Source organism: Balaenoptera physalus (assembly GCF_965194825.1).
Source record: "Balaenoptera physalus genome assembly, chromosome: 19".
NCBI classification, from domain to species: Eukaryota; Metazoa; Chordata; class Mammalia; order Artiodactyla; family Balaenopteridae; genus Balaenoptera; species Balaenoptera physalus.
The window spans coordinates 62,599,949-62,620,234 of record NC_138900.1 but is presented as its reverse complement, the minus strand read 5'-3'; the positions used below and the strand labels follow the sequence as shown (position 1 = coordinate 62,620,234).

The window sequence follows — 20,286 nt, the reverse complement described above, 5'->3', positions numbered from 1 at the left end:
TATTTTCTCCAGATGCTCAGGCTTCTTCCTTAAAAGTCTGGGTGAAGAACATGTAATTTAATTAACCCATGTGCTTGGTGGAGGGAGACTGAGTAAGTGGTACATCCTCTCAATGTTCCTTTGTTACCGAGTTTTCGAATATTGAGACCAAAAAACTAAATAGAGACAGTCCATGGTCTGTAATCAACAACTGTGCCCTCTTATCATTGAAATTTTTTTGTTTGTTCTTTCAATCAGAATTGAGAACCAGACTTTTACAGGGTGGCCTAGGAGACATTTACATTTGAAAATCTTGTGCTGTTTCCAAGTGGTTCTACTTCCAAAGGTTTTATTCATGAGGAAAGTTTTTAAAAAGTGTCATGACAACACAGGGCTCCAACTACCAAAAATTTCCTTAGAATTCTCTCTCAGATTTATATGATTTTTAAAATTTCTAATCAGTTTGAAATTCTCCTACGTCATTTCATCTCCAATAAGAGCAGCCGTGCCAACTGGCAAAGACCATGGTGATCAGGTATCTAATTTCCATGTGCCAGATAAGAGGCAAGTTTAAAAAACAGGTTACCACCTCAATATTTACACTTAGAATTCACTTGTATTTCATTTATGGTAATAATAAAAGATAGGAGGTTAGAAGTATATCAGAGAGCCTAGAAAAATATGCATTCTATCACATTATCTTATCCCATCAAAAATACTAGGTGAAAATTTCTGATGATTCTATATTCTTTTTACTTGAAAAGCCCCAAGCAGCTGTTGGAAAGCTAGCTGTGGATAGAACACTGGGCCTAGGGAATCACTGTCAGTTTGAATGCTGAGGTGCCACTTGACCTGCTCTACCACCTGAGACTGACCAACCTCTTGACTTCTTTGAGTCTCAGTTTCTTGACTCATAAAACAAGAATAGCACCATCTGTTTCAAGGTGTTGTTGTGAGGATCAAATCCATATAATAAATACTAAAATAAAATGTTAAATTATAACTTCAAAAGTATAAATGTAATACATTTTCACTAGACTCTAGGACTATGAAGATGAATGAGATAAGGTCTGAAATAAAGGAACTCAGGGCCTAAGGGACATTTGTATTTAGAAACCTTGTGCTGTTTCCATTAGGTTCTTTCTCCGAAGACTCTATTCATGATGAGAGTTTTTAAAAGTGTTGTGATAACACAGGACTTGTCCACCTACCTAAAATTTCTTTAGGAGTTTTTGCTCAGCTCTGCATTCATTTTTTATTTTCTAACCACGTTTTAATTTTCCTATGTCATTTCATAGTCTTTATAGTAGAATAGAAAAGCACTAGTTCTGTTGTAAATGTCAGTATTACTAAAATAGCAGGGACTGCATAGAATCAGAAGGCCCAGGCCCAATTCCCAATTCTGCCACTTGCTGACAGAATGATGACATTGGCTAAGTCACTCAGCATCTCTGAACCTGGGCTACTTCTGCATCGGCAAAGTAGGAACCAGATTACCAATGGCACAGGCTGGCTATGAGGATTAGAAAAACAGACGTATGTGTGAGAACATCTAAGACAATGTCCTGACATGTAGTAGGCCCCCAGTGAATGACCCTTTCCATTTCTCTTTCAAAATTTATGAATATTCCAGCAGAGTTCCATGGCAGCCCTGTCTAACTGATAGCCAATTTCTACTTGTGGCTATTAAGCACTTAAAATCCAGCTAATCTACATTGAGATGTGCTGTAAGTGTAAATACATACTGCATTTCAAAGATTCAGTATAAAAAGAATGTAAAAAATTATTAATAATGTTCACCTGATTACTTATTGATATATCTTAGATAAATTATGTTTTAGGTTTTATATATATTGGGATAAATTTATTTATATATATATATATATATATATATATATATATATATACACACACACACACTTCAAAGATACTCTCCATATCTATTTAGATATATCTCTATATGTATATATGTATATGTAGAGAGATAGAGATATATATAGAGAGATATATCTATATAGATATGGAGAGTATCTATATAGATATACAGAAATAGATATAGAGATATATCTATATAGAGAATATCTATAACTACATCTATGAAATTTAACCTAATATGCATATATTGGGTGTGTGTATGTGTGTGTGTATATATAAAATATACAATATATACATTGGGTATATTTATGGTTAAATATATATGTTAAATATATACTATATATGGTTTAATATATACTATTTTATATTAGCTTTATTTATTTTATTTATTTATTTATTTATTTTGGCTGTACCGTGTCTTAGCTGTGGCATGCAGGATGTTCGTTTCAGCATGTGGGCTTCTTAGTTGTGGCATGCAGGCTTCTTAGTTGAGGCATGTAGACTCTTAGTTGCAGCATGCATGTGGGATCTAGTTCCCCGACCAGGGATCGAACCCAGGTCCCCTGCATTGGGAGCAGGGAGTCTTACCCACTGGACCACAAGGGGAGTGCCTGGTTTAATATATACTATTAAAATTAATTTCATCTGTTTCTTTTTCTAATGTTACGATAAGGAAACCTAAAATTACATATGTGGCTCACATTGCTTTTCTATTGGCCCACACTTCTGTACAGCATAAAATCTTGAGTCTTCACAAGCCAAAAAGAAGCTACTTTTAGTTATCTAGACTTTCTATGAGATCAGTTATTTCTTCCCCAAGCATTTCAATTAAAATTAATCTTCAGAATATAGTTTTCTTAGATTCTGATCCACAAAGCAATCTGTTATCTACTTAAATTAATGAGTCGAAAGATGTCTCTTATCTATATTTGAATAGTATCCTGGAGCTAAGAATCATAAACATAACAATTTAGTTGTGTGTCAAAATGTAACAGCCTAATACCGTGTTCTACAGGCCCAATTCTTGGATCTGTACCAATATAATTTTGGAGCTATATATTTTCCCCAATTTGGGTGACAGTTAAATGGATACTAATTTTCCTTAATAGTAACTGGGGAGGCATTTGCCATGAACAGTGGTCCTCCGCAGGTTTTTGAAGTTATCACTCTTGTTAAATCAGAGCATATTACGTATCTACAGCTTTAACTCTTCATTTCTTTATGGCCACAGTAAATGCACAGATTGGTTCTCCACCATGGCGGTTATAAAACGCATTTCATGGGAGCAAGATCGATACCATTGACCAGCTTGACAGACTCCAAGCCGCTCCCAGTCAATGTGATAAGATCTGGAGACAAGGCTATTAATTTTACCATAAGCTGGTTGCTCTCATTCTCAGAGATGCTTTAAACAAATGAAGTCAAGTCACATGGATGCTGTGTGACAGGCACTTTGGGAGTTAGACGGTATAGTGGCCAGAACAGAGAAGATTCAAATGGTTGGCTCAGGGATGATAAAAACTGGAGTTTATCTCAGTAACGAAAGTGCAAAAATATTTTTGTCTAGAATGTGTGAGATTAGGAAAAATGGAAAAAAATATGCATAAGTGACAGCAACTGGGTACTTCAGTGAAGAATAAACAATTCGTGATTGAGAATCCTCTGTTAGCACTGGGTTAGGTACAATGCATATTTTTCCAATTTCATGTACCCCATTATGGTATATAAGCAAGGCCAGGGTATCACTGTACAGATGAGAAAACCAAACCTCAAAGGAGTTAGGTGACTTTTCAGTGCCACATGACTAATAAGTACTAAATGTTTGATTAAATCCCAGTTTGGAGTCATTCCAGGTCCCGGTTAATTAATATCATCCACAACAATTCAGCTAAATGTCCCAGAGCACATACATATGCAGGAACAGAGGGGCACTCAGCCGCTGATTTTGAGCTTCTAGACTCACCGTTCCAAGAGGTACTTAACAAATGGAACCTTAAGATTCTGCAAAGCAGTGGATTTAAAAGGTATAATCCCCCTGAGGACCAAGACGCATAATTAACAGCAATACTAATATTGGCTTCTGATCCGTTGATGACATATTTTATTTTAAATATTAAAAATAAAATCAATGGTTTCTCCCAAGTTGTTCCTTCCTCTAATTGCTCCTTTTATTTTATTTTTTTGGAACTATTTCCATCACGATTCTTGGAACTGGATTAGGAGCCAAACTTATGTCTTTTAAATTGCATGTTTATAGTGGTAATGATCAAACAAGATAAACAAGCCTTAAATTTTGCCTTTTCAATTTCTGTCATAACTTTCTCTGTTCATCTTATTTTTTTTCAGGAATTTTTAAAATGGCCAAAAAAGGGGGAAAATAATTTTTTTTTTTTGCATTTAATTTAAGCAACTTGATTAAGAGACCAATTTCCCTTTCCTGAGAATACCATGCACTGACTTCCAGTTAAGAAGTGTAAATTGTTTGTAATTAACTTCTACATACTGCAAGTCTTTTGATGTTTGTTAAGTGAACCCATAGGAATAAAGAATCCTCTCTTGGAAGTTTAGTCAGTGTTTCACGTAAGTTCACGTATAATCTTGAATTCTCTAGGTTGTATAAGTGACAGAATTTGGTCTTATTGGAAGGGAGGAAGGATTGGGTTGTCTGAATTCGCCCAGTTCACTCACTGTGCATGTATCACAGTCTGACTCTAATGATACGAGGAGGAGGAATAACTGGCTTTTTCGTGACCCCTACTTTGTGCTCGGCACTGTTCTAAATACTTCGCATACATTTACTCATTTAATCCTTGTGACATCTCTGTGAAGCTGATACTATTATGAGCCTATTCTACGTCTGAGGGAACTGAAGCAGAGGTGGCAAGCGTGGCACTGGGAATCATGCCAAGGCATCCAGCTCCAGGGCAGTGTTCTCAGCCTTCCTGCATGGAAGCCAGGGCCCTGAGTTCCAGAGCTCAGAATCGAGACGAAAACAAACACAGAAAAATGAGATGGTTAAAGTTTAAGGCTATGATGGGGGCCAGCCAGGCAGGGCTCTCTGAGGAGCATGGAGGAAAAATCACTTAACCAGCCAGGGGACAGTCAGAGAAGTGTCCCTTAAGAAGGGAAATCTTGGCAGGTCCAGAAGTTTCAAAAGAGTTAGCCCTGTCAATTGGTGCTGGCCATGGGGCAGCTGGGGCCATGGCGAAGAGGGCATAATCCAGACAGAGGAATGGCCAGCATGAACGGGAGGGAGAGCTCGGCCAGTTCAAGAAACCACATGTGGTTTGGTATTGGGGGGTGGGGGCAGAGTTCAATGCAGGGAGTGGTATGAAAGGAGGGACTCAATCTACTCATGCATTTATTCAAAAGACATTTACTGAACACCAACTATATGCCAGCACTGTGCCAGGTGCTGAAGATAGAGCAGTGGACACACCAGGAAGAAAGGAAGGAAAGCAGGGAGTGAGAGAGGGAAGTAGAAAGCAAACAGACTATATTCCTGCCTTCAGGGAGCTTATAGTCTCATCAGGGAGCCACATTTTAAACATCTAAATAAGGAAGTAAATGCTTAATTACCAACTGAGAAGAAGGCCAGGAAGGAATAGAACAGGTGCTAGAAGTGAGACTAGCAGGGGAGACCTTCCTTTGGAACGGGTACCAGGGAAGGCTCTTGGAGGAAGTAACATTTCAGCAGGTCAAGCCACTTAGAAGTGAAAAGGAATCAGGCTAGACTGCAAAGGACCTTTTCACACATATATAAAGACTTCAGAATTCATCCCAAGGGCCAAACAGCCTGATGAGGAAGTAAGGGCCCATTAGGCAGAGGAGTGATGGGATCAGATTTGCACTGATAACCCCAGTCTGGGGGCAGGGAAGCCTGATTCAAGCCTGTAGCCTGTGGGCCTCCACAACTCTCCCTTCTGCTACATGCATGTCTCCTGCTTTGCTCATGAGACCCAGCTGCCTGGGTCACAGGTGTCTAAATTCTACAGTTGCTTAGAGCGTGAACTCCCACATTTCAAAATGTAGCTGGTAGGTACAGTCTCTTTAGCTCCCAATCGTCAATTCAAAATAAATTCCTGCAAGCTCTGTGATGTTCTTACTTCCCAGCCTGACTTTACTGAGTTCTTATTTGACGTCAGAATTCGGTGCCATAATCTACAGTTATGGAAGCTACAAATTCTTAAGTTAGAAATAAATAAATAAGTGGCATATTTTTTCCCCAGGCTTGAAACGTGTAAATGAGGTTGATGAGTCCCATTTACACAGCAGGTAAAGACATCTCTATCCAAGATGCAAAAGGAATGAAACACAGAGCTTTTCCATGTAAAACTCTGGAGTTCTATATTCAAGGTAAAAATAACTAGCCAATTAATAAGTAAGTAAATAAAAGCAAATGCTCTCCTGTCTTCATGTTCACCATTGCCAGGCAGTGAGGGACAGCAGATCTGGTGGGGGCAAGCCACAGCCCTGTCCAGACATACTTCTGTGAGTCAAGTTCAGGATCACATTCCACAGGCTAGAAAACACCTTTGTGCACACATGGTTAACCTCGGCCCCCTCCTTAACCATCCCCCCTCGTCTGTCCAAAGACAGGGGATTCAACTGCTCCTCCACCCATGCAGATCTAAGATGATCTTACACGGACCAGGCAGGTACTAGCTTCTGGGTAACCCATTAAAAAGGCAGCAATAGCTTGAGCGTCTATAATTAAACCATTAACAATCAGACTTCACAGATTTGGGCTACAGGCTTTCCCGTGAAATGGGGTCGCAGGGAGCAGGTAAGGTAAGAGAGGCACATCCTTTTATTAAAGAATTGCTGGGCTCCAGTTACTGCAGCTGAATTGGGCTTCACTGGGGTTACATTTTTCTTAGAGAATCCTTCCTTCCCAAACATAGTGATGTGAAACCAGCCACTGTGACATCTCTCCTGTTTTGATTGTGCTGGGTGCCCCAGTGCCCTTGTTTCTCTCTTTGGCCTCACTTTCTTCTTCTACCTCTAATCTCTGGTTTCTGTGTCATGGCCTCAGAGAGGACATTTAGCCCATGGTTCCTTATCCTTTCTCGAGAGGTTCTAAAATAATGCCATTGATGGGACATGTCACCTGGTGTCTGGTGCTGAGCCCAATGGAATGATTCTGTGATAGAGGCTCTATTCTTATCCCTGCTTCGTAGATGAGGATGTTGAAGTGCAGGGAGATGAGTGGCTTGCCCAAGGTCACATAATCATAAGTGGTGGAGCAGAAATTTGAACCTGCTTAAGTTTGACACCAAAGCCAAAGCCCCACCACTATGCTGCTTTTCCCCCAGATGTTTACCCAGATATCCATCCCTGTCTCTATCAAGATGTCCCCAGGAACCACCAACTCAACGCATCGAAGCTGGACTATTCACCTTTCCCAACCACAATTCCCTGACTGGTCCAATCCATCTCCATCCTCCTAGGCTAGACAATTTGGAATCATCAGGACGCTGAATCTTGGCTCTTTCTTCCTTCAAACCACACCTTCCACTGGTTGTTCCCCTCCATCGCTACTGTATTGCTCTAACTCATGCCCTCACCTTTGGACCCATGGGTAGCCACCCAAGGGGCACAGTCTTCTGGTGGCAGGTAGGAGAACGGGTGGAGAGGCCAGAATCTCAGTCTCATTTCTGCCAGTTTCAAGCTAGGAGATCTTGGCCAAGTTCTCACATCTGTAGGAAGGGCTGCCATCAGCAGCCTCACAGGGGGTTGTGAGGGTTAGAAATAACGCCCATTAAAGCACACCCTGAGATGCACACACTTACGAGAGTCCCGCTAAACAATACAGGCTCTCACTCACCTCTTCGTGCCTCAGTTTACCCCAGTTTGTAAAATGGGGACAGGAGCATGTGCCTCATCGGTGGTGGGGAGATTAGATGAGTCAGCCTCTGTGGCCCGTAGTGCAGCACCTGGCACACAGTAAGCGCCATGCACGCGTTGGCTGTCGTTACCAGCCCCACCTCCCCTGCCCTCTCGCTTCCCTAAAGGCACAGAGCAGCCTTCACCACTGCCTTCCTACTTGGTACTTAATCAACATACACGTTCACTTTCTCTCCCCATCCAGGAGCTGAGCTGACTAGTGTACTTATTGCTTTCCTTCTCTAGCAGCTGGCCCACTTTGCCACACAGAGTAGGGCTTCAAAAATACCAACTGGGCATCCGTTAAGGACTGTGCTTTCCTTAGAGGGATTCTCTGGCTAGCTATTTTGTTTTCCTAGCCTTTTCTTTTTTTGGACTTTTTGTATTATGGACACATCTGGGCAACTTCACAAGGCCGATTTTCAAACCTCACAGAATTACTGGAGGCAGGAGATGAATGCCCCGTTCAGCTGGAGCCTGGCCAACTGACCAGGACAGCAGCCTCCACTGTGCTTTATAAGAAGCAAACGATTGCAGCCAAGCTATGTGGACGGTGTGTTCAGAAAGAGACAAATGAGAAACAGCCAGGGCTCCAAGGAGCTTTGCCTCCAGAAGGGTGTCTTTCTGGAACTCAAGAGACCAGCTCTTCAAGACGGAGTCTCTTGGTAACGATCCTGGGTCTCCAAGCCCATGAAAGCGAAGTTTTGTCCTAAGAAGTGCCTCCAATCCCTCTGCTCTGCTTTGAGCTCAATACTGTGACACTGTCTGTTCCAGATTTAAAGACGAGCTGTCAATCACGATGAACAATATTCATCTAAATACATCCCATCCTGCATGTGAACCCCCTTCTGTGAATCTCTGAGCCATTTACTTGTTCCCAAGAAGCACTTCATGCTGCACATTCTGGCAGTTTTGTTGCTTTAGATATTTGGAAGTCATTTATATCACGAGTTAGTGAGATGCTGTGAAAATGACCACGGCTAAGTGAGAGATAAGCTCGCTTTTGTGGTGCCGATGGATTTCCACACTGGTATGTATTCACCAAGATCCTATTTTCTTTTGAAAACATCAGTGGCACACTGTGGATTCATTTGTAGCTTGCTACCTACCCTTAACTCAGATTCACAGATATGAAGGGGAATTATGGAGCTTGTCCAGTCCAGAGATGGCAAATATATTCCAGCCGTAGAAACATCTCTAAATGACCAATGGATAGTAGCTTCCAGAAGCATTGTATTGGGAGAGATACTCAGGTCAAGCCAGGGGTGATTAGCAATATCTGCCACGTATATGGTGACAGAGTGGGGCAGCACACACGCCACTTATTTGCCATTGAAGACTGTTTAACCCCTCTAGTCTGCAGATATATGATTCTTTCAAGATCACACAGACAGCATTGGCAGGAAAGCAACACTCACATTGTCATTTGTACTGTCTCTGCTCCCCAGCTGTGGAATCGGTGTTCACTCCACCACTGAACAAAATTAGCAGATAAAGCAGGGTTATGGGGAGCGTGGCAGATGGAGGAAGGCAGTGGGAATCACAGGCTTTAAAAAACTGGGTAAGAGCAGGCCAGCAGCATGTAGGAAAAGGCTAGCCGCACCAAGCTGGGGACATGCCATTATTATTGTTATTATTTTGCCTGGGTCTTGCTGTGTGTCTTCCCTTTCTATAATCGAGAAGCCACAGAGTCTCTGAACTCCTGGTGAAGCAGGAGTAGGTAAGTCCATTGTACCAAATGTTTCTGGATGACACAATCAGGAAGCCTGAAGGGCACTTTGTGGCATTCCTAAAGTCACATGTGTGCAGGGGCAGAGATCTGAATACATATGCATGTGGAAAGGAATGGGCACCAGTGCATGGCAAAGGGGCAGCGCCATATGCCATGGTTGCCTCATATACAACTCCAGTGGGCGACTCTGGTTCTTGCCTGCCCAACATCCATTTCCCTTCCTTAGATGACAGCATCCTAACTTACTCTGAGTAACTAACGACCCTTTTTTTCACTCTCAGTCTATATACTTTAGGTGGGGCTGAGTCTACCCTCGTTTGGGGGCAAGGCATGTGACCCAGACTTAGCCAACCAGAGCCTCAGGACCAAATGGACACAGTAACTGGCTCAGGCATGGACACACGCTCTAAGGAGAGCCAATGAGATTCGGTTTCAAGCTTGGGTTGGCAGTATCAGGAAGAGATGCTCTCTCAGGTGACATCAGACTGAGAAAATGAAGTGGAGCTGCTGAGACCTCCACACAGGGAAGCAGGGATGGTTGGGACTGTCTAAGAGTAAAGACAGTAGAAGGCAAATGGAACCACAGATGGATAAGACCAAAGCTGATGCCGTCATCTGGGCACGGATACACAGCCATGCTAGCAGGCAAAGCTATCCCTGAAATATTTGTCACATGACCCCAAAAATTCCCCCGGCCACACTGTTTTTTGAGTTAGGTTTCTATCATTTGTAAACAACAAAAGAATCTTGACCAATAATAAACCAAAGACCCATTTTCCCCAAAAGACATACAGACCGCAATGTTCCTCCTTGGACCCAACTTATCCCAAGCAGTTATATTACCTGCAAGGAGCCCCGGATGTCTTTCCCTCCGACAATCACGAGTTCTGCCATGTCTTCCGCGTGGGGAGTCCGGGCGTGGACGAATAGAGTCTTGCCCACTGCAGTTATGTTTCTCAGGGCGACTAAGCTGCCATCATTGTTCACCTTGAAGTATGGGCTTGAGACCTCATAGTGTAGCTTGTCATTTCCCTTACAGTCACTGAAGGTCACTGGCAAAAACAAAACACATGAACAGAAACAGGAGTGTGAGTAGGTTGGGCAGCTCAGTCCTGGAGCTATCTTTGACCATTAAATGTGGATTACCACTCTGCATTCCAGATCCACGAATGCTGCCCCTTATCCCACAGCACCCTCTTGTAGCCATATGGCTTTGACTGTGCTGAAGGACCTCACTCAATCAAGAATCGTCCTTAATCACCTCCCATGGCCCAGGCAGGTGCAAAGCCCTTTGATGCACAAAGAGAACCTCTTCCCTGCCCTGGAGTGTAGTGAGTTAAGCGTACAGTCAGATATGGTGGAGTGATGTTTGAGGACACAATCTCCTCCCTTCTGTATGAGGTGCTGTGGCAGAACCAGAGAGCTCAGGAGCCTTGAGGGACAGCTTCATAGACACGATATTTGAGCTGGGTCTTGAAGATGAACGGGAAATTAGAAGGCCCCTAAGAGGGTATTGGGGTTCTAGGTTACTCAAAGGCATGGAGGTGGTGAAGTAACAAAACAGACTCAGAGAAAGAGAACTAACTCAGTGCACTGGGATCAGAGGTGGACTTGAAATGAGGCAGGGATGGGGAGGTGGAGAGGCTGGAAATGAAGCTGAACATGTCCTTTAGATACAAATTAGGAAATGCCGCTAAGTTAGGAGGCTGCCTCATAGCCCTGAACTATTTTTAGTGTGGACAGGGTCAAGGTCAGGTGTGTGTTCTGGTCCATAGCCCTGAACTATTTTTAGTGTGGAGAGCGTCAAGGTCAGGAGTGTGTTCTGGTTCCAGGGTAGATCAGTGCTTCCCACGGGGCTGGGGTGTATCGGAATCACATGGGAGATTTGTGTTTTAAGTACTGAGCACCCAGTCCAAAGATTCTAATTTAGTAGCTCTGGGTTCTAGAGAGCGGTTTGGAGAAGGGCAAGAAGAGAAGCCAAGAAAACTGTTAGTTTGGTGTCATACCCATGATGCCTGGCCCAGATTAGGACAGTGGCTGGATAGATGTGAGGGCACTTCCTACAGCTGCATGGCTAGGTTGTGTCCGAGAAGCAGCCGTCCTGGCGGAACCGCATGGAGCTCGGGGCCCTTACCATGAGCAGCAGCTGTGACAGCTGATCTATCACGCTTCCCTCTGCAGTGCATCTTTACTTAGTGCACGATTCTGTTACTACAGGTATCACCACTTATTGTCTGTACGTGTGTGTGCCCGTCTGCCTTCCTCTGTAAACTCTGGGGACCCTGGGGGTAAGCGTGGAATTGTATTGCCTGCTTTCTTCCCCACCCCCACTTTTGTTTTCTTAGCTCTCTGCTAAACAGGCTCGTTTGTTCGTTTACTAAACCTTTAATTGGAGCATAACACAGATACAGAAGAGCACATAAATCAGAACGTACAGCTCAATGAATTTTTCACAAAGTGGGCACATCCGTGTACCCGGTGCCCAGCCCTAGACACAAAATATTACCAGCCCCCCTTCCTCCCCCTCCGTGAGTAAAGCCCCTCCCCTCCTCCCCAAAGGCTACACTAGGCTAACTTCTAATACCATAGATTAGTCCCATCTGCACTTGCACTTCACGCAAACGGAATCGTGGAGTGGGTGCTCATCTGTGTCTGCCTCTCTCACCCAACATTATGTTTGTAAGGTTCATCCAAGTGGCTGCAAGTAGCGCAGCTTATCCTCGTCAGTGTATAGAGTTCCATTGTGTGGCCATACTGCGTCTATTTATGTACTCTACTGTTGATGGGCACATGGGCTATTTCCAGTTTGGGGTTCTTAAAATATTACTACCAGGAACCTTCTTGTGTGTCTTTTAGTGACAATATCTACCTGGGTCCAAGTACACTGTTAAAGCCATATAATTGTCTGCTGAATTAAGCTGATCTTTCTATTCTGGGACCATAATTCTTATGGTGATAATAACCATTTTAGCTGACCATTATAATGGCTAATGTGAATTGAACACTTTCTACACGTGAGACTCAGTGCTAAGCGTTTTACGTACATGACCTTATTTAATCTTTACAACAGTTTTGACCCCCTCCCTCCACAGTCTGTAGATAAAGTAACTGAGGCCTCTGAGAGGGCGAAGGAGGTGCCCAGCACGCAGTCTGTAAATCATAAAACCAAGATTTGAACCCTGGTCTGTCTGCTTTTCACCACTACCTGATCTCAGTAAAGACAAAGCCCTGTTGTAAAACACTCCCCTCCTGAAATCCCAGCAGAACCTGCATATAATGACGTGCGTCCCCAGCTCAGTCCTGCTCCCACGTTCCCGCCCAGCCCGGAAGCACTTCACAGGGTGCCAGTGCCACCTCGAGGTCCCTCTGTGTCAGGGCTCCAGCGCCTTTCCTGGCTGCCAAGTCAGCTCTAGGGGCTTCTCTGTAGTGTACACACATTGGATCTCTTGGGAGCCTGCAGTTCTCAGACACTTGTTCACTTCCTCTGACCATCTTCGTAGCTAGGAGCGATTGGGCGTGGTTGGGTCCAGGTTTTGGAAGTGAACTACGAAGGAGAGACATGGCGGTTGCTTTCACTGTCACCATCAGTTAGTATCAACCCACTGAAGGCACACTGCTCAGATGACAGGGCCCGCTTGGGAACTTGTTGTCTATTTTGCCAGGAGGCTGGTTCTGGCCTTAGTCCCTGGGCAGGATCAAAGAAGACAGTCTCAGCTGGGAAGGGATGGAGGCTAGGGAAGGCATACAAAGGCTAATATGGTTATTATCACCACAATAATTATCTTCCCAGAATAGAAAGACTCTGTAGGGGTTCTAGTTTCACAGGTAAATTCCTTCCTTCTTCCCTTCCTTCCTGTCTTTTCTCTTTCCTTCCTTCCTTCCACAAATATTTCCTGAGCCCAGGTTATGCCAGATGTTGGGGTTATAATGTTGAACAAAGATGGACACAGTCCCTAGCTTGAAGTCTAGTGTGAGGGTGGAGGGGTGGGGATGGACATTAATAGGGGACTTATTACAGGCAGACAGAACCACAACATGTGGAATGGCCCTGGGGCATTCAGGGAGCTGCAAATAAGCCAGTGAGATGGGCACAGAGAGCAAGGGAGAAAGCAAAGAAGAGATAAGCTGGTCCAGGAAATGTGGGGTCTGGAAGGCCACATAAAAACGTATTCCTTGAAGGAAATTTGGACCCGTCCACCACAACTGTAGAACTGACTTCCCTCCTCTTGAGTCTCATACAGCTCTGGCTCCCCATGCAAAATCATGCTCAACACTCAAGGCCCTCCCTGGCTGTCCACTGGCCCCCCACTGGCATCCATCTTCACTCTGTGTCTCCCACGTTACCCACTTCCGCACCTCCCGACAGCTACGCTACTCTCCTACCCCTTCGGTGGATTGTATTGCTCCCTCTGTGCAGAAGGTAAATACTTCCCAGCTTCTTCACCCTGTTAACTCTATCATTACCTCTATCATTAACTCTATCATTCTTGGAGAGTCAGCTTGGGCCACTTCTCCAAATATCCTCTTTGTGTTGCCAGCGTTTCCTGTACATAGTGAATTTTATATCATATCATATCAACAGGTCCACTCTATGTATCTGTTTTCCCCATCAAAACCAAGGGCAGAAGTTGGATCTTATTCTTTTATTCATCTCCAGCAATGAACTGAAAGCTTTTCCATACAGGAGGCCATCAATAACAATTCCACTTAATTACTCTCTCGGGGCTAAATGATGCCCTAGTGGTGGTGGAGCAGGGGTCCCTCTTCCATACTGGGCGCAGAAGATACTGCAGGCAAGGCTGGGAGCTGAGAAGGAAGGCCCCTCATCACCTCTTGTCTCGGTTGAGCCCAGCAGTGGAGCCAGGTAGGAAATGAAGAACTCAGTCATGGTCTCCCCTTACTTCCCCAGGCTCTGTGTGCATCCATTCATGATAGCACTTAGCCTCCTGTGCTTAGCTTTGACTTAGCTCACTGGTGGAAGTCAGGGGTGGTGCCTTATCTTCCCTCATAATCCCAATTAAGCTTCGCATAGCCACTAAGCATAGTTGGGATCGGTGTGTGAGTGTTGAATGAAGTTTTGACAAAGAACAGTAACTTGTTATTTACTGAGTGGCATCTGAGTGCCAGGCTCTGTGCCCAAGACTGTACATTCAGTCTCTCCTTTTAGCCTCATAGCAATTCTAATCTATAGCAGCATTTCCCAACTTTTTTTCATTATCTCCCCTGACCCAGGAGCGTTTTTAGATGTTTTTGTCTAATTGCCACCATTCTCATGAATTGTCAATGTCATAGACATACTATATACCAGTTTATTTACTGCATGTATATGTGTACTCTACACACACACAAAGTACAATTTTTGCCTCTCTCCCAAGAACCCATGTCACCCCTTTGGTGACATATAGCCCCACTGAGAATGCATAATCTATAAGCATCATTTCCATATTATGGGAGAAAAGACTGAGCCTTGGAGAGACTAACATGCTCAAGGCCATACACCCAGAAAAGGCAGACACCTGGTCCCAGTCTGATCAGACTGCATCTATAGTTCAAGCTCTCAGCACATCCATTTCCCAGAAATGATAAATGAGAGGAAAAAGGGCAGCTGCCCCCATCCTGTCCCCTCAGGCCTCTCACCGATCCCTCCAGGTCGTCAGAGGTACCAGGTGAGGGCATACTGAGAGACCACATCTACATTCAGGACCTGGCACACAGTAGGCCCTCAATATATTCTAGCTCTCTTCCCAACTTGTGCTATCAAGTAACTAGGGTTGCATAATTGGGTCTTATATATTTTAGACACCTTTGACCAGTTCAGGAGTGAGTGCTTCAGACTGTGGGCCTTTTTCAAGCCTATGAGAATCACCTAGAGAATATTTTTAAAAAGTAGCAATACCTGTCCCAACTCCGAACCGAGATTCTGACATAGCTAGGCTGGGGTCCAGGCACTAGTATCTCTTTAAGACTCCCCAGATGCATCTAATGCAGCCAGGGCCAAGAACTAGGACCTTGGACAATGGATTCTTTGTCAAGATGCCAGGTTTCCACATTTCCCAGCGATTCCTGGCACAGAGAAGAGGGTGGGGACCTATCATGCCAGGAAGTGCTTTTCTCGTGCCCTAAGAAGAAGCAGTTTTAATGGTAGGTTTCTAAGCCGTTTTCCAATCCTGGCTTATGTGTAGTGGCCCTGAGACCTTGGGAAAACCACCTGTCCCTTTAACCAAGGAACAAACAACAGTACCTCCCCTCATAGGTACTATAATTCTTACGGTGAGCATTAAACAAGATTTGTACCTAGGTACATAAAGCACTTTGGACAGACCCTGGTGCCCCATGAATAAGAACTATTCTCATCGTTATTCCTGTAATTCTGGACATTAAAGGAGCGTCACTTTCCTTTTCTACACAGCTTCCTTCTTCTAGCTGGTTTTCTGCCTGCCTCCTGGGTCCTTCCACCTCCTTCTTGTCAGGTACCCATGTTCTGGCCTATGCGGTTACCATGGGAATGGTTACTACAGACATTTCTGCTGAGGCTAAAGGAGTGAGGCAGATGATTCTGATCCACACTTGCCCATCTTCGGATCCTCCCACTTTTCTTGGCAAAGCCCTATCTGTCTCACATGAGAAGTCATGAAGGAAAGATGACATCAAAGGAGTGAAATTACAGTGCCTGCCCATAGTGGACGCCACAAAGTGATATTAAATATTCTTCAAATGGATTGTTTGTAAAGATAACAGGCCAAAAATCCAAGTCATTCTTTTTTGTAAAAGAGCGACGCTGTGCTGAGAATCTTCTATTCATGATTGCGGTGAATCCTCACGTTACCCATTTGAGGTGAGGACTTTTTTCCTCTGGCAACCGAGACCTAGCGTGGCAGAATGAGGTTAAAGTCAGTTAGTCTAGGCTGGTCTGCCTAAGCAAATGTACTCCTTCCTTCAACCAACTAGCTTCCAGATTCACAGTCTAGCCATACTTTCATACCTGATCTATTATTCATTTAATATTTTTCTTTTAATTGACTCACATTTTCATTTACAAAATTATTTGAAGATAATCTTTATAGTACATGATGAATGTGCCAAATGTGTTTTTTCTAAAAATGTTAAAATAAATTTAAGAAGTCAAGTAAAAACATATGTTTGTCCATGTATGCACTAAAACCCTCACAATGATGTGTGTTCCATTCTCCAGAAATGGTGGCTTGGGCTATATTCCTCCCTCATTTGAACAAATGCATGCCTGGCTCTATCCTACTCAGGCTTAAAATCTAGGAGGGCTCTGATATAATTATATATGATTATCTGATATAATCTAGGAGAGCTTCTGATATTTGAAATAATATATACAACATGAGTAATGAGGTCATGAGAAAGACACAAACCTTAGAAAAGGCACAAATCTAGACCACGTCAACGATCGTGTTTTAATATTAATCAAAACAGAAATAGGTCACAACACTCTTTGTTTCTTCTTCCTCCTGAAGGAAACAGACTCTACTTCCCCACTGATTGTAATCTCACCTTAAATTTCCTATTACAGGGCACAATTGATAGGATCAGCCCGCATTGTCTTACATTATGAACTTTGTTGACACAATCAAAATATCAGTGATTCTCAAACTTTTAAATAGAGATCAAGCCAGTGCATGTTTCAGGGTGCAGAGTTCAAAGAACATATGAAGGATGAAACTGAATAGTCTATGTCTATTTTTTTTTTAAAAAATAGATGTTTCTATAGAGACAACCTCCTAAGTAGCTCAGAATAACACCATGAAGATAATTGAAAGGAAAAATTCTAATAAACAATTAAACTTGTGAACAAATATTGAAAACCTCTATCTGAGGGGGAAAAGGAGCTATCTGTACTATTCTGAACCTACAAAGGACTTCCTTACATAGTTTATCACTGGCATTTAAAATAGCTTCTGGAAAAAAAATTATACACATAATATACTGTACATGGGGATTTATTGGAATCAATTGCACAACATCATTCTTTGAGATAATCTTTGAACACCCCAGGAGACGAAAGGGGGAAGTAAACAATCCCCACCTGGGGGAAAAATGCAAATTAGGCGAATGGCACCACTCAGAGTTTCAATTATGCTTTCAGCATGTTTCCACTCAAAATGTCCTCTGGGCTTAATGCAAATGTCAGAAAAAGACAAACTTTAGCTGGGAGACAAAACCACAATTGAATTGGGAAGTTTGGCTTGTGAATTAAGGGGCTTAATCTTCCTGACCTTGATTTTATGCTTTTCTATTTCTTTCTTTTGAATGTGGTTCTTAGGGATGGAAATGGAAAAGGCATAGAATCCTTACCATCTAGAAACGTGTGAGGAAGCAAGTTAAGCCATATTATGATCCCAGAAAATGTAACAATGCAGATGGATTTAAATTTACCTGCAAAATATAGAGCAGGCCTGCTCATGTAGATAGGTATGAACTAAATATGGAATCTGTGCTATTCTTATAAGTGCTTTGGGGTGAGTCTGTGATCCATGCACTCGTATCTTACATGGGCAAATGGTCCTAAATACATTATTCACATTTGTAGAGACTGGTCTACACATAACTTTAGGGCCCCTCAGAGTTGGTGGCCTGGTGGAGTCTCGGTGGCCAAGACTCCACTTGTACACGTGTGTGGGGATATGTGACGATCAGTAGTAGTGTGGGGTTGGAACCAGTCAACCTGGGAGGTGTATTCCTCCCACAGTCAGACGCACTTGGATCTACTTCTAGCAAACTATACTTGCACACAGACGAGAATGGCTGTTTCAGCAGTATGCTGGTTAAAAAAAAGAAAACAAACAAACAAAAAATGCAGAATGTATGTTGTTTACTCCCTCTTAAGACTGTACCACATGTCCTGGTACTCATAGCTCAGTTAGTCAAACAGAATTCAATTGCTCCATTTAGCATGAAGGGCCTGCATATCCATTGATCTGCAGAGTCTTCGCTGGGGCATGGAAAGCCATGCCTTTCTAACAACTGAAATAGCACTTAGTTCAGAAACATCAGATGGACTCTGCCCAGGATACAGACCGTCACTTAATTGCTTTTCACATCCTCAGTAGGGTCCAACTTTCTCTGAAAGAACTCAAAGGACTTTAGTCCAGAGGCTCTTTGGATTTGCCCAAGTGAGAGAAACAGAAAACATTTCCTTCGGTTTCTCAGAACACCCTCATTACTCAAGCCTTCTAGTCAATCAAGGTTTCATTAACATATGCTCAGTCCCACCCACGGTGGACCAGATCCCTGTATGATACATCCTCCAGCCTTGATTCTGTGTACCCTCCTGATTGCTGAATGCACGGAACCATATCCTGTGTTCCATGTTTGGCCTGGAGTCAGCACTGACATCCACAGAGCTTCTGTAAGGTTCTCGGCATGTTCCTAACCACGACTGATTATCCCAGCAGTGGATTTCACCTCCAAAGGCTTTGTAGATTTGATAGGTGCAGAATGCACATAAAACAGTCTTAATACATCTCATGTGTCAATCCCAAGTTTGATAAAATAGAGTTTCAATTCTATCATGTCAGCCAAAGACATCATAATGAATGATTCCATCAAGTGATCTTCAGCAGAAACCTATTTTTTGCCATGTAAACCCTTAAGGGGCTCCTCCTGGAAAAAGAGCCCACATCTGCCTGCAGGGGATTTTCTCTACCTACCATTAAAAACTGAGCTGCTAGCTCTGGATTTAGTCTTTTCTGCCAGGGTCTTACATTTTCCTCTTGCTACTGATTTTTTTTTAAAACACAGCAGGTTGTTTTCTGAAAAAATGCTACGCATTTTCTATCCCATGGTGGTTATAATCACTATGAATTTGTATCTCAGGTTGGAATTTATATGGCACAGTGCCTGACACAGTACATACTCAATCCTGTTTGTTGAACGAATAAATAGCAGAACTGTAATTTGGTAGATAAGCAAATTTGAAACTCCCCAAACAAAACTGAGAAGGATGGCCCAAACTCATGTGAAGATTTGAGTAAGGTGACTTGAAAGTCACTTGATCATTGAACCAGGAATCACTGATTCAGCAACTTTGAGAATCACCAAGTCTCAGATTTACAGAGATTCCCTCTGATTTCATATTACTAGCCTATGTCTCTTACTTAGTCCTTAGTTTTTGATTTATCTAGTAATTACGTGCACACATGTCTCCCTCTCTGAGTATCTATAGGGTAAGTTAATGAGAAAAGAAATTTGCTCCACTATAACTTATATTTGATCTTGTTGTTGGAGCTGTCTGGAGACATGTAGCAGAGTGTCCTGGCTGAGCCTATATTGAGATTCAGATCCTGACTGTGTGTGATGCTCTGGCAGTATCATGATTTCCCAAATACCCCTATACCCCATGAGCAGACATACATATAGAGAAAGGGACCTTTAAGAAGGTGGACCACAGAGGTGGCAGAGTCAAGATGGCAGACTAGGAGGACATGGAGTTCGCATCTCTGCAAAACTAGAGCACCTACCAGGCACCAGTGGGGGACCACAGACACTTAAGGGGATGGGAGGAACCCCCAGCGACTGGGTAGGACTTGGGGGAGAGCGAGTGGGGAGGAGAAGTGGAAGCGGGATGGGACTGGCGCCCCTGAGGGGAGGCTAGGGGAGGGGAAGGGATCCAATGCTCAGAGGGGGGAAGTGGGGGCACCGCTGGGAGGGCAGAGGATCAGAAGGGAGCGCGGCCAGCATTTCCCCTGCCCACCTGGGCCCCCGGGAGCCTGCTGAGATCCCGGGCCTGATCCTCTGCCCACCGAGGCCCCCTCCGGCCGCATAGGTGCTGAGGGAGTGGGAGGGAG

General features: G+C 43.5%; 1 protein-coding gene across 2 annotated transcripts in view; it reads right to left on the bottom strand.

Annotated features, from left to right (window-relative positions):
• Positions 1-20,286, bottom strand: part of CDH13 (cadherin 13) — a 1,030,526-nt gene that overhangs the window by 637,261 nt on the left and 372,979 nt on the right. For both annotated transcript variants that reach the window (XM_082439035.1, XM_082439036.1), the window contains exon 3: positions 10,316-10,524. In XM_082439035.1, the coding sequence (XP_082295161.1) occupies positions 10,316-10,524 (209 nt within the window). The remainder of the gene's footprint in view (positions 1-10,315; positions 10,525-20,286) is intronic.